The sequence below is a fragment of the Equus quagga genome, chromosome 8 (assembly GCF_021613505.1).
Source record: "Equus quagga isolate Etosha38 chromosome 8, UCLA_HA_Equagga_1.0, whole genome shotgun sequence".
Lineage (NCBI taxonomy): Eukaryota > Metazoa > Chordata > Mammalia > Perissodactyla > Equidae > Equus > Equus quagga.
In genome coordinates this window covers 33,678,526-33,692,346 of record NC_060274.1, presented here as the reverse complement: position 1 = coordinate 33,692,346, position 13,821 = coordinate 33,678,526, and the positions used below count along the sequence as shown (strand labels likewise).

Here is a 13,821-nt window from a genome sequence, read left to right as displayed (position 1 = left end):
AAGTCTGTGGACACAATGGGGCGTGTGATTTCCGGGGCTCTTGGTCCGTGAGTTCCTTTCACGTGATCAGGTTCCCATGAGTCGTTTCTTCTCTGGAATTGCGCTGCAGGTAACAGGCAGCGTGGGGAGTCTGCTCTCTCTCTTTATCCTCACCTTCTCTTGCTTCTTCTCTAATGATGGCATGAGAAGAATCTAGTTGTTCTCTTCTTCGGTGGTCCGTGTTTGGGGCATTTTGTTCCCTCAGTAAACATCTGCTGGGGAGGAAAGAAGGATTTTCTTTTGTCTGTATGATGTAATGTCTGACGCCTGAATTTCTGAAAATGGCTTTTGTTGGTGGACTGTGCCAAAAGAGGGCTAGGTCCTAATTGGAACAAGCTTTTCTTCTCTGGGAATTGGCCCTGAGATGTTAAGAATTCGTCCTCCTTTAGGATAAAAACTATTTCCATGATATACAGGGAGAAGACTTCAGCTGGGCCATGACGGGGCCATTTGGGACGTTCTTAATAAACGTCTGAGTGTTCAGTCTTTCTGTGAGTTGTAACTTGCCTTAGGTACTTGGTTTAAAATAAACTTTTGGATGAAAAAAAAAAAGAAGTCTGGGAATGGGTTTAAAGTAGCAATTCCAAACCACATCTTGACGTACTGAAGTGAAACTGGATGCGTGTGATTCCGTTTTACCTTGTACACAAAACCATGATATAAGGAGAAAGGTGTTCCTGGCTGCAGGAACAACATAAGCAAAGGGAAGGGGTCATGAGTCCCCCAGCTCATTGGAGAAACTGTAAGTAGTTAGTATGGCTGGGGAGTCGAGGGGAGAGATGAGGCTGGAACAGTAGGGAAGGGCCAGATCGTGGAAGGCCTGGTGCACCTCCCCAAGGTCATCGAGCCAGGAAGTGGTACCATTAATGCATCTTGGAGAGGTCATTCGGGCTGCTGTGTAGGGGGTGGCAGGTTAGGGTGGGAAGTTGGAAGACTGGCAAGAAGAATTTGGTTCCTGATTGGATATGAAGAAGGAATCTAGAAAACAGCTTCTAGGTTTCTGACCTGGTTGACTCAGTGGGTGGCGGTGTCTTCTCCCCAAGAGAGAACAGGGAACGATGGACTGCTGCCCTTTTGGATCTGGGAGGTAACTCGGGGCTGGCCTTCTGGGAGTTGGGCATTTGGGTCTGAGGCCCAGGAACAGGGTTGCAGTTGGACGTAAGGCAAAAGATAGAAGATATCAAAACAAGACCATTTGTGATATCTACAGAAAATCTCAAGAGGGTGTGGATGGAGTGCAGTGAAGAGAGGGCAAGGGAAATAAACTGAAAGACCAGGCCCTGGAGAGCTTTCAGCTTCCGAGTTTGGGATTAATTCATAGGCGGTATTGTTTCCATGTACTGATTTTCTGAAGGAAATAAGAAAACCCTACCTGAATATTTCACCCCATTTAATGTTTAATGGCGAACGTAGGACTGCATCCAGTGGGTGCATTTATAAATGTGACGAGCGCAGCTGACTCGCTCCACTCCCCTTCCAGCTGCTCCGCGGAGTCCGGCCAGTGCGCGTGTCGACCCCACATGATCGGACGTCAGTGCAACGAAGTGGAATCCGGTTACTACTTTACCACCTTGGACCACTACATCTATGAAGCAGAAGAAGCCAACTTCGGGCCTGTGAGTAGGGGGTGCCAGGCAGGTTGGTAAAGCAGTGTTTGGGGGGCAGTAATGGCATATAGACACATTGTAAAGAGACGGTTTAAGAGGCATTTTGTCAGTGAACACAAAGTAAGATCAGGACCTGGCCTTGTTGAGAACCGTCATATTTCAAGCTAAGTCAGTCTATAACTCACAAAGGGACTTTGGATCATTCACTATGAAGACTTTTGGTGTTTTGGTTTTTTCTTCTTCCGTTCTTCCCTCTACTTGTGCACCAAACTTATCATTGCTCTAGTATAATTAATACTCAGAGAGGATACTGTTTCAGTTTTCTATTGCTGTGTAATGAGCCATCCCAATATTTAGTGGCTTAAAATGTATGTCGGGCACTTCAGCTGGGATGGCTGAAACAGCTGGAGGCTGGCTGGGCATCCTTCTCCACGTGCCTCCTCCAAGCAGCTGTCTTGAGCTTCCTCACAGCATGGTGGAGTCAGGGTAGTAAGACTTACGTGGCATTTGGCCTCCAAGAAGGAGGAAACAGAAACCGCCAGGTCCAGGTCTCTCAAAGCCTGAGCTCAGAAGTCCCAGAACATCATTCTCGCTCATTTTGTTGGTCAAAGTCGCAAGGCCGCCTTAGACCAGATTCGAGGGCAGAGTGACATAGTTTCCACCTCTTGATGGGTAAAGCCACACACACCTGTATACAGGGAGTGACGGACTTCATCCTTGGGGCTGACTCCTCACGGGTATTATATACAGTCCTGTGAACAAACTCAAATGCGTGTTTGAGTTCAGCAGCTCAAATGGATCACTTCTCCTGTCTTAGTGACAGTCAGAATTAACTCATCAGTAGTGAACATTCATGATTGTGGCAGCTTCTTCCTTGTACTTGGACCTTGAGATGAATGCCAGTGAGAAAGACAGACAGAAGTACATCCACTAGATGTTGGACTAGCCTTGTCGAAAATCTGGGAAATACCTTATCCCTCCTAGGTGCTTATCTCAGCATTTGGGATGTTTTTTCCTTCCTTTGTGCTCATTCCCCTAGTTATATCATGGAAGGTATATCCTAAGGCTTTGAGTCCCATCTCCAAGGTCCCAAGGCCACTTCAATCACAAAATTAAGAAGAAACCAATTTCCTGTTTATATATCAAAAACTTTTTACAGTCTACTGGGAAAATGTGACTGTGAAAAAGAGGTGTAAGGTGTCCACAGTTCTGGAGCTTTGAGTGACTGTTAGATTTCATTGAATTCCATTTCAAGTGAAGCATAAGTACTGTCGCCCTTGTCCTCAGGGGGTCAGCATCGTGGAGCGGCAGTACGTCCAGGACCGGATTCCTTCCTGGACTGGAGCGGGCTTCGTCCGAGTGCCCGAAGGGGCTTATTTGGAGTTTTTCATTGACAACATACCGTATTCCATGGAGTATGACATCCTAATCCGCTATGAGCCACAGGTAAACACTCGGTAGACTACTGGCGGTCGGGGAGATATTGGTAGAAAAATCTTTCTTCTAATGGGCACTAGGTTCTTGTGAAATTTAGAGGTTGTGTTGGGATAGAGGAACCCCTCTGATTTCCTATCCACTATGGAAGTGAAAATGCACATTTTTCTTGAATTATCTTGTAAACATGGAGTAATCTCTTGTTCAGCACTCAGCCTTCTGAGAACGGAGGTGGGATGAGAACGTATCAGATCCTCTCCTTGCCTTGCCGGCCTGCACTGCCCGGGGACAGACACATGTCCATAACTGTAGTGAAAGGCCAGAGGTGGGAAGTGTGAGAGCAGAGCTAGAAACAGTGCTGGACGATGGAAAGTTCCGTACCAGCCAGGCTGGGCCAGGGGCTGCCAAAATGGTTCCTGAGGAATCAGATCTGGGCCTTAATATGGAGATGGAATTTTGACACAAAGGGAAGTTAAGGCAGAGTGTGAGCAGAGAGGAGGGGAGTGTCCTGAGAGTCATTCCGCAGAGCTAGGTAAGGGATGTAGCTGGAGATGCTATTAGGAAAAATGCTGGGATCAGGAAAGGGACTTGGACTCTGTATTGACAGGCAGCTACCGCAGGGTTTTGAGCAGGGGGTAGTCATTACCTGAGCTGTGTTTTAAGATGGATTGAAGGGGACGTTGGGAGAGCAGCTGGGTAGCTGTTTCAGCATCCAGGTGAGAAGGGATTAGGGCAGGGGCTGGGGTAGTAGCAGGGGAAATGGTAAAGAGGGAAGAGAAAGCAAGCGAGTGTTTCCATTTAAACCTGGCAGATGACGATCGATCGATGGGGAGGGGTCTTCATGAGCAGACAGGTGGCCGCGGGCCAGTGTGCATGGTCCCTGGGATTGTTTGTTTCCTCTTCTAGCTACCTGACCACTGGGAAAAAGCTGTCATCACGGTGCAGCGGCCTGGAAAGATTCCACCCAGCAGCCGATGTGGGAACACTATTCCCGATGATGACAACCAGGTGGTGTCCTTGTCGCCAGGCTCGAGGTCAGTGACAGTGGTTTGCGGCTCAACAGAACGAATATGCAAATGAAATTTGTTTCTGGGATCTTGCCTTGTGAGTCGTACAGTTAGCATTTCAGAGCGAGGGCCACGCGTGGACTGTTGCCTGCCTGCCTTTGGAAGGACCTACATGGAGCTTTGACTGACTGACTGACTGGATACTTAAAGGTTGCCTTGTTGTTGTTGTTGTGGGTCAGGTATGTCGTCCTTCCCCGCCCCGTCTGCTTCGAGAAGGGTGTGAACTACACCGTGAGGTTAGAGCTGCCCCAGTACACAACGTCTGATAGCGACGTGGACAGTCCCTACACGCTCATCGACTCGGTGAGTGGAAGGTCGTTTCTGGCACGGGCGGGGGAGGCTGGGGGTAAGTCTCCATCTGCTTCCCGGAGGGCTTGTGGAGGGATAACGTGGAGAGGTCAGGCAGAATCATTCTTTCTTGCCTCCAAGGCCACTCTGCTTATTTATTTTAATAAAACTCCCCCCTCTGGAAAGGATTTTACTGCAGCTGATTCTCTGAAAGTAGCAAGTGCCTTAAAAAATGACATTTCAAAAACCAACTGTGTAAGGTATAGCTAAACTTTTTCTGGCAAGAATATTTTAAGAATGGGGAGGTTTTCATTCTATTGAATGATTCCGATCTTTTCAAGAGTCAAAGAAGCATTTGGGGTTTTTCTGTGTTTACTTGCTGTAATGGATGCCACGGACGCCACCGTAAGGACAGTTTGCACTTCTTGTTCTTTATAGCTTGTTCTCATGCCATTCTGCAAGTCTCTGGACATCTTCACTGTGGGAGGTTCGGGAGATGGGCTGGTCACCAACAGTGCCTGGGAAACCTTTCAGAGATACCGGTGTCTGGAGAACAGCAGAAGCGTTGTGAAGACGCCGATGACTGACGTTTGCAGGAACATCATCTTCAGCATTTCTGCCCTGTTACACCAGACAGGCCTGGGTAGGTGTTAGCACACCTGGCATCTTGGGGCGCCTTGGAAGGCACACCCCACAGCTCTGTGTCAGGCAGTCAGCAAAAGGAAGTGGTGTCTCAAACTACAGTTTATCTTTAAGAATATGTTAGTGATAGAGCCCCACTGAAATTGCAGTCAATATTCAAGACATAGACCGCAGGTGACTAGGGGAAAGGTCATGAGGATACAGCATTTCCATGGGCGGGGGGTGGGGGGGGGGGAGTTGGCATGGAATCAGAGGAGCGCCCCATTACTGAAATTTGTTTTTCTCTCCGAAAGGTCAGACCAACCCCCAGAGGTCACTAGGTTTTTGTCTGAGGTCTTGTGATATTTGAGCTGTGAAGGCAAGGGGGGACAACCTTAATGAGCTTCTTCCTAGAAAAACTGCTTTTATCTGCCAACCCTGCCTCCTGTTGCCTCCCTCCCACTTGTCATATGGATGCTACTGTTTGAACTGGGAATTCTGAATCAGCCGAAGTAGTAAAGAGGAAGGATCGGGGGAGCCCAAGGAAAGGGACGGACCAGTTCAGAGCTGGTGTGACATGCTGTGCCCGTTTCTACGGGGACAGCAGCTGCTCTGTGTCACAGCTTCTGGCCCCTCTTTTCCCTGCAGCTTGTGAGTGCGACCCTCAGGGCTCCTTAAGTTCCGTCTGCGACCCCAACGGAGGCCAGTGCCAGTGCCGGCCGAACGTGGTTGGAAGGACCTGCGACAGATGTGCTCCTGGCACCTTTGGCTTTGGGCCCAGTGGATGCAAACGTAGGTTATTCAGAAAAACTGTAATATATTCATTCCGATTGTCTGAGAAATACTGCTGTGGGGTCCACAGCTGCAGAAGGCCATGCTTGACTCCGGAAATCCATACCGGGAGTCCCTGCGCATTCTGAACTGGGCATGGGGGTTGTTGATAGAAGGGGTGTGTTTGCACCCCTTCTGTCGGTTTCATGAGTTTCTCAAGGGTGGGTCCTTGGTTGCCTGTTTCTTCAGCTTGTGAGTGCCATCTGCAAGGATCTGTCAACGCTTTCTGCCATCCCGTCACTGGCCAGTGCCACTGTTTCCAGGGGGTGTACACTCGGCAGTGTGACCGGTGCTTACCAGGGTACTGGGGCTTTCCGAGTTGCCAGCCTTGCCAGTGCAACGGCCATGCCGATGACTGTGACACAGTGACGGGGGAATGCGTGAGCTGCCAGGACTACACCACGGGGCATAACTGTGAAAGGTACGTGGACGCTGCCTCTTGAAAATAACAACAAGATCGTTTTTAGCTGAGCAAACAGCATCTTAGACAGACCACTGAATGAATCTCTACCAGGCTCCAGATGGCTCATTCATTTCTGACCACCTGGGTATTTTCTAGGAAATCATCCATTTATCCGGTCCATATTTAGTTCACACCTTTTGTGTGCGCCAGGCATTGTTCTGGTGCTGGGGAGACGGCAGAGAACAAAGCTGACATGAGTCTGCTCTCTTGGAGAATCATCCTAGAGGTTGCCGTAGATCTGGACGGAAATCATCTCTCTGTCGCCGCAGATTCTGGCCTAGGATCAGAGTTGTGAAATGTTAATTCCTAATTTGGGTCAAAGTAGAAAGCAAATCCAAATGGGATTAGTCATTTTAAACAGCTTTGTTTTCCTAAACATTTTATGTAGCTCCAGTTTCCAGGAGACCACATGAAATGTGGAAAAGTAGATCTGTTGTCCTGTTAGCAAACATTAATTGAATAATTACGACAGATGCAAAGCTCTGTGCTTGATAATAGTAAGAATAGAATCTGCCTCTGACAACATTACAGCCTCACTCAGTTAGATAAGTAGTGCAAATGAGAAACCTGCTTGCTGACTTAGTGTTCCTTACTAATTAAGAAAGACAGACATGCTATTAGAACCTGCTTTGTTTGAAGTACTAGGCTCTACCTTTCGTGTCAATAAATTTTTTCTCTTCTAATATCCCTCCACTCTATATGGGAGTTTTGTTTTAAAAATTTCAGCACGTGCTTCAGCCAGTGCAAAAGTTCCTCATCAAATGAAAGAGAAATTGTTAGTGAAAACTGTATGTGTGATTAACTTCTGGCATGAAGATGTATATGGGAGCAAATATGTGGCTCCTCGACTCTCCTTTGAGGAAAAGTTATTCCTTCCAACCACAAAATTGTGTTGTAAAAAGTAACAAGGAAACAGTGATACAAGATTGAAAGGAAGAAATTAATATCTTGGTGTCATCTTTTGTTTTCTGCATTAAACTTTTCATTATTGTTCTTTCAATGGGAGATGGAGAATAAGAGAGAAAGAGACAGATGAGAAAATCAGGTGAAAAAGGGAGAAGAGAGTTGCGTGGGGACACAGGCGAACACGTGGTTGTCCGCAATGCCGATTTGAAATCAGGCACAATGTGCAATGTGTTTGCAAGAACATCCTGTGAGAATGGCTTGGTTGATATTTGAGACTGGTTTGGGATTTTATTTGTAAAGCATTTTGATTTCTTGCAGGAGAGTGAGAAATGGCGTGGGAGGAGGAAGGACTTTCAGCCTTAGTTTGGATGACAAAACTTGATTAAAGATTTGAGAATCTGCTGTCTAGTTTGAGCCAGTTTCTCATCGTTTTGCCTCATTCCAAGATGATCAGAGTTTCAATCCCATAAATTTAAAAAGAAGCTCTAGGCTCAGATTATTCCCAAGGGTGGAAGTGGAGGGGAGGCAGGAAATGAACGCTCAGTTACTATCCTGATGTGTTTGGATTTATTTCACCTAGAAAAGCCTCGTAGAAAACTTGCTCAGAAACCTTTATACAAAATTACTTCATCACTACCAGTTTCCCCGGAACATAACTGGGCAACATGTTCTTGCATTATGTTTGTGTCTAATTAAGTAGAAGGTTAATTTCCTCAGAACAACCTTCCCCTCCCATTTCTTCATCCTACTTCCTGCCCCCCATTAAAAAAAAATATTACCTCTGCCTCAAAAAAAACCCACAAACCATGAAAAACAAACTGAATTAGAAATCCTTAGACCGAGTTTCAGGCCCAGTTCTGCTTCTGACTCGCTTTGTAAACTTGGGTGAGTTAACTCACCTCTCTGAGTATCTGACTTCTGTTAGTAAAGCAACTAGGTTGGTTCAGATGATCTCCAGAGTTCCTTCAAGCTTTTCTGTTGTAGGAAGTAAAAAAGTAACCCAATCACCATTCATGCTGACAAGCAGCTTGTCATAGTGAAAGAATTCTTTGCTAAAAGTCAGGAAGCTGAAATCAAATCCTGGCTCGTTACTAACGAGTTGTGTAAGCCTTGCAAATCATGTAACCTCCAAGGATTCCTTATCTGTAAGGAGAGGAGATGGGACCTGTTGGGTTCGCGAGTTGATAAATACATCCCTCGGCCCTCGTTTGAGAGACAGACACAAGAGTCATGCAGCTGGAGAGCGTCCTCATCAGCTTTGTTACTGGTAAAGGCTGGGTTGTAGAACATGCCACCGTGGGCTTGCTGACACCTCACCTGTCCCAGAGACAGACAACCACAAGCTCTCTCCCCCACCCCCCACCCCCCACCCCCAGACTCCTTAAGCAAGGAGGGAGCTGACCAGAACGCTCAGGGCAGGCCGGCAGCTGAGGGGACAATAGGGTGCACTTGGGGAGATGTACCTCTTCCTCTGGAAAGGAGTGAGTGAGGGTCTGAGTGAGGCCAGGGGTGTCCCCCTAATGCAGTGGCCCTGCAATTGTGATCTCCACACCAGCAGCATCAGTGTCACCTGGGACCTGCTAAATCAGAATGGCGGGAGAGCCCAGCAATGGCTCTGGAGAGTTCTGATTGGAGCTGCAGTTTGCAAACCACTGCTCTCGTGGAAAGCCATTCCCTGAGGAATGGGGAGTGAATGTTCCTAAACAGAAATCACAGTTTCTAGGATGTTTTCTTGTGACAGGTTTCTCACAACTGTGGTGCATGACCCTCTCTGTTCTGCGACTGATGTAGGTGCTTGGCTGGTTACTATGGTGATCCCATCATTGGGTCGGGAGATCACTGCCGCCCTTGTCCCTGCCCAGACGGTCCCGACAGCGGACGCCAGTTTGCCAGTAGTTGTTATCAAGATCCTGGTACTTTACAGCTTGAGTGCGTCTGTAATCCTGGATACATTGGTAAGTAGTGTGCAGACTTTCGAAGGAAAAGATGGATCTTTATGAGTTGAGTTGTTCATGAAGAATAAAGCTGAAGAGTGAGCCAATTTGGTTTCATTTTTACAATCCTTAATTAAAAGTGAAGGGAATCTGAAATCTAAGGATGCTCTTTTCCTGTTTGGCATGTGGGATAGAGTCAATTCTTGAGTCTCTGTGATCATGTTGTAATACAGAGCAGGATAGCAAGCTCATTGAAATCCATATATGAATCTGATGAACACTTCTGTTACTAAGCAGTAGAAAGGTGAATTTGCATTTTACTTCTCCCTTCCCTTATCCAACTCCTAGCAGAAGAGTCTCAGGGCAGTGAAGTGGCCAAATGGTGGGCAAAAGGAAGAAGAGAGTATCACCTAGGGAGCTAGGGTCCCCTCCCCACATGACTGAATGGGTCAAAGCTCGATTTGTTCCTTAGTGTTTATCATACATTATCTGTCAATGCTCAAGGAGTGTAGCTAGCTGTGAAAGTAAACTCCCTTTTCTTTCATCCTTGATGCCACTGTTTCACATACTAGGTATGCTTATCCATAGCTCAGTAAATATTTGCACGCAGTTTCAGGATTCTTTAGAAAAGGAAATTGGTTATCATTATGGACCCCACTTTGGGTTGCTCACGCAGGAGCCCTGATTTTTCAGTTCGAATAATCCTTGGATTAGGAGTTAACATCAAGCCGAGCTTGACGCTGTTGGATCATTATTTAGTTCCTAATCTGCTCCATCCCTGGATAATGAGAAGCTGAAGTCTCATGTGCTAGAACTCGTCCAACTGTCCGTGCCCTGCTGGGGCCTCTGAGCCAGGCTGCAGCTGTGTTACACATGACAAAATGCTTCTTTCCCCTCGCAACTAAAAGCCCATTTTTTTCCCCAAAGGTGTGGTCATCCTGGGGGGTAACGAGAGCAGTGAGGAGCGGGGTGCCACCTGGGTTGGCTCTCTGGGCAGGCGTGTCGGGGGACGAGACCTTTCGGTCAGCAAGCTGAAGGCTTTGTGCTTGGTTTTATTGGACAATAGGCTCCAGATGCGACGACTGTGCCGCAGGCTTCTTTGGCAATCCCTCGGACGTTGGGGGGACGTGTCAGCCTTGTCAGTGTCACCACAACATTGACACGACAGACCCAGAAGCCTGTGACAAGGAGACCGGGAGATGCCTCAAGTGCCTGTATCACACGGAAGGGGAGCACTGCCAGCTCTGCCGATTCGGGTATTATGGAGACGCCCTCCGGCAGGAATGTCGAAGTAAGCCGCAGAATCATTTTGCCACTCATTACAATGATTTCCACTTTCCTCATCATCAGGCGATTTTATTCTTCCACTGTCTCATTTGGCAAAACCCTTGTTCAGATAGGTAAAGTTTCACTTTCAACAAAAGAAAGATGAGACCGATCCTTTTTTTTTTCTTTACGTCCTCATCCTCTGGCAGGACTGAAGTCCCAAGATGTGGCTCAGTGCCTGAGAGAGAGAGAAACAAGGAAAAACTATGTAGCTGTCAACCATGATAAATGCCATCCGATAAAGCATATTGATTTTACATTCTGCTCATGCACTAGCTGATTGGCTGGGCCTCATAGATCCTAAATGCCCACTCTGGACTTCCTGCATGTCATTGGTGATAGAGCCTTCCAGATTAAGGAAAAGAAGGAAGTAACATCTTTGAAGTCTCTCTTTCAGAACTCAGTATTTATCTTTTATCAAGGGATCGGCCACACTTCCTGCTGCAGCCCCCAGGTCCCTGTCTTTGTTTATACAAACACTAGCGGAATGTTGAGGACCAGCAGGACTGGATTCCTCAAAGCCTTACCAGCTTAAACAGCTTCTACCTGCTATGTCCCAGTGTTCATTACTGCTCTTCCCTGCCCACAGTTGGAAATCCTTAGGTCTCTCAACCCTCATGGCGTATTTTTTTTTTTTTTTAAAGATTTTATTTTTTTTTTCCTCCCAAAGCCCCCCGGTACATAGTTGTACATTCTTCGTTGTGGGTCCTTCTAGTTGTGGCACGTGGGACGCCGCCTCAGCGTGGTTTGATGAGCAGTGCCATGTCCACACCCAGGATTCGAACCAACAAAACACTGGGCTGCCTGCAGCGGAGCGCGCGAACTTAACCACTCAGCCACGGGGCTGGCCCCCCTCATGGCGTATTTTTTATTTCCAATGAAATCCTCAATTTTCAAATGATTCACCAGCGGCTTATTAAAACTGAGTATTTTGAGAATAATGCTAGGCAAAATGGGTCACGTGTGTCTGCCTGGAAAATGTCACAACTGTGTAGAACATCGTAAGAATTTCTGAAGAACGAGTTTGAGATTCTTTTTTCATCACCTCCATTTCTTTCCTCGCTTGTTGGCATTTCCAGGTCGAAATCTGGAGAGGGAAAATGTCACTGTTGGATGTAGCTAACCTTTGCGTTGTCCGTATACTTGTGAATGTGACTAAGTAAATCTGGTCGCACCGTTGTTTTTCAGAGTGTGTCTGCAATTCCCTGGGCACTGTGCAGGAGCACTGTAACAGCTCTGAGTGCCAGTGTGACAAGACCACTGGGCAGTGCTTGTGTCTTCCTAATGTGATCGGGCAGAACTGTGACCACTGTGCGCCCAACACCTGGCAGCTGGCCAGCGGGACCGGGTGTGACCCGTGCCACTGCGACGCTGCTCATTCCTTCGGGCCATCTTGTAATGAGGTGAGGTGCATGGCCGGGGTGAGGCCGTGGTGGCATAAGGAAAGATGCCTTTAGGAGTCCAGGTGACAGCTAGCCCATTTGGTTGCTTTGCCCCAATTAGAGAAAGGCACCCCATGGTCGCAGCCTTGCACCAGAGCACACAGCTTTGCAAACACAGCACAGACTGGATGTAAGCCCTCACTCGTCCCCCTTGGCTGGGACTGCCCTCTGTGTACAACCGTGGCAGAGACCCCATATGCTGCCCCCACAGCCTTTCAGGGCAGTGCCCCAGCTGCAGGTGCAGACTTACCCTGGCATGGACAAGGCTGTGCTGTTCTCTTTAATTTCTCTTTAATACCTGGCTGCCGAATCAAACTTCTTTCTTAGTCACACAGTCTGAAAGGAACCAGATAGCCACGCAGCATTGTAAACAGTGCTGTTTCCTGACACACACTAAGAATGAAGTGCTCCCTGCGGCAGGTGAGTCACAGGTGGCCCAGGCTTGTTGGTGATTTGTGAGGATGAGAGGGAGAAACATGTAAATAAAGTGTCACGTGCTCCAGGCCTTTCCAACCCCTGGTGCAGAGGAGCAGTTAGGAGAGGTGGCCTGGGGCCCTCAGCACCCACGATGGAAGGAAGATCCCTTGTCCTGGTCGGGATGGAGAGGACTTCTCAGGCAGCCAGTCAGTCCCACTTTCCCGAAGAGCAGGTGGAAGAGAAAATGCGGACTGGCTTCTGCCGCGCAGCCGCCTGACTGAGGTCTGTTTTCTGGCTGCAGTTCACGGGGCAGTGCCAGTGCATGCCTGGGTTCGGAGGTCGCACCTGCAGCGAGTGCCAGGAGCTCTTTTGGGGAGACCCCAACGTGGAGTGCCGAGGTGAGGTGTTCTCGGGGGGTGTTGATTGAGTGGAGGGAGCAGATGTCTGCAAGAGCTTTTTATAAACCCTAAAGCGCAGCATAAATGTATTTGTCTCTGAAACCTCTATGTTTAGTTACAAAAGAAATTCATGCTCATTGTTTAAAAAAAACTCTAACCAATCTGGCCCTGTAGAAGTGTAGGTAGCAAAAAGTGGACCCACTCACTTCTCCAGGTCCTTTCCCCAAGGGAAATGTGTCTGCACAGACAAATGCACATACGTACCACAAACACACACACGATTGCCTTTGCAAATGCTTTTAACCAAAATGCTTATATTAACCATATATTTCTGCAGTTTATTTTTCCCTCCTCTGAACAGTATTTTGTGGCCAGCCTCCTTGTCAGCTCATGCAGAGTTGTTCTGGCAGGATCGTTTGAGTCCAGTGTATCAAGTATTCTGTGCTGACAGTTAAACCCCTTGGGGTCTGTGCATGTGAGTGATGTCCCCACCAGTGGGGGCTGCAGGGCGATGTCGGAGAGCCTAGTGCACCACAAAGGAACAGGTGACAAGAGCCCCAAGTCTGTTGAATGTGAGTAGAACCCAGATTCCCACTTAGGCTTATGGTAAAATAGGACTGTGAGGGAGAGCTTGACATTTTCTTAAGAAGAAAAACTTCTTAAAATCATGTGAATCATAAGGATTGCTTAATTTTTGCGCTGTTGCAATTTTTTTTTTTTTGACCTGCCAGATTATTTTCCAGCTCTTAAAGTGAAAGCATTTGTGGAAAAATTTTTAGTAGACTGTTTCTGTTCTGTCTTCCTACTGTTTCTTGCCTGCTTGGGTTTTCTTCCCTATGTTTCAAGTTGGTCACTATGGATAAAGATCTTCTGTAGTTTCTTATTTCCTCTTTGATTTATTTTCTTTGTTGCACATCTGACATTCTAGGTCCCTGTTGGACTTTAAATTAAAAAATGACCTTTTTCTTTTTTGGAAGCAACCGTAGCGAGAAATAATACAGATCTTCAAGTTAGCAGTGCCTTCAGTATCTCCTGTGAAAGGTCAGAA

At 47.3% G+C, this 13,821-nt stretch overlaps 1 protein-coding gene across 2 annotated transcripts in view; it reads left to right on the top strand.

The window, feature by feature from the left end:
* LAMB1 (laminin subunit beta 1) overlaps positions 1-13,821 on the top strand; it is a 69,744-nt gene that overhangs the window by 32,250 nt on the left and 23,673 nt on the right. For both annotated transcript variants that reach the window (XM_046669708.1, XM_046669707.1), the window contains exons 14-24: positions 1,520-1,655; positions 2,934-3,092; positions 3,987-4,114; positions 4,327-4,450; positions 4,874-5,078; positions 5,705-5,848; positions 6,077-6,308; positions 9,048-9,211; positions 10,257-10,481; positions 11,705-11,919; positions 12,677-12,773. In XM_046669708.1, coding sequence (XP_046525664.1) covers positions 1,520-1,655; positions 2,934-3,092; positions 3,987-4,114; positions 4,327-4,450; positions 4,874-5,078; positions 5,705-5,848; positions 6,077-6,308; positions 9,048-9,211; positions 10,257-10,481; positions 11,705-11,919; positions 12,677-12,773 — 1,829 coding nt within the window. The remainder of the gene's footprint in view (positions 1-1,519; positions 1,656-2,933; positions 3,093-3,986; positions 4,115-4,326; positions 4,451-4,873; positions 5,079-5,704; positions 5,849-6,076; positions 6,309-9,047; positions 9,212-10,256; positions 10,482-11,704; positions 11,920-12,676; positions 12,774-13,821) is intronic.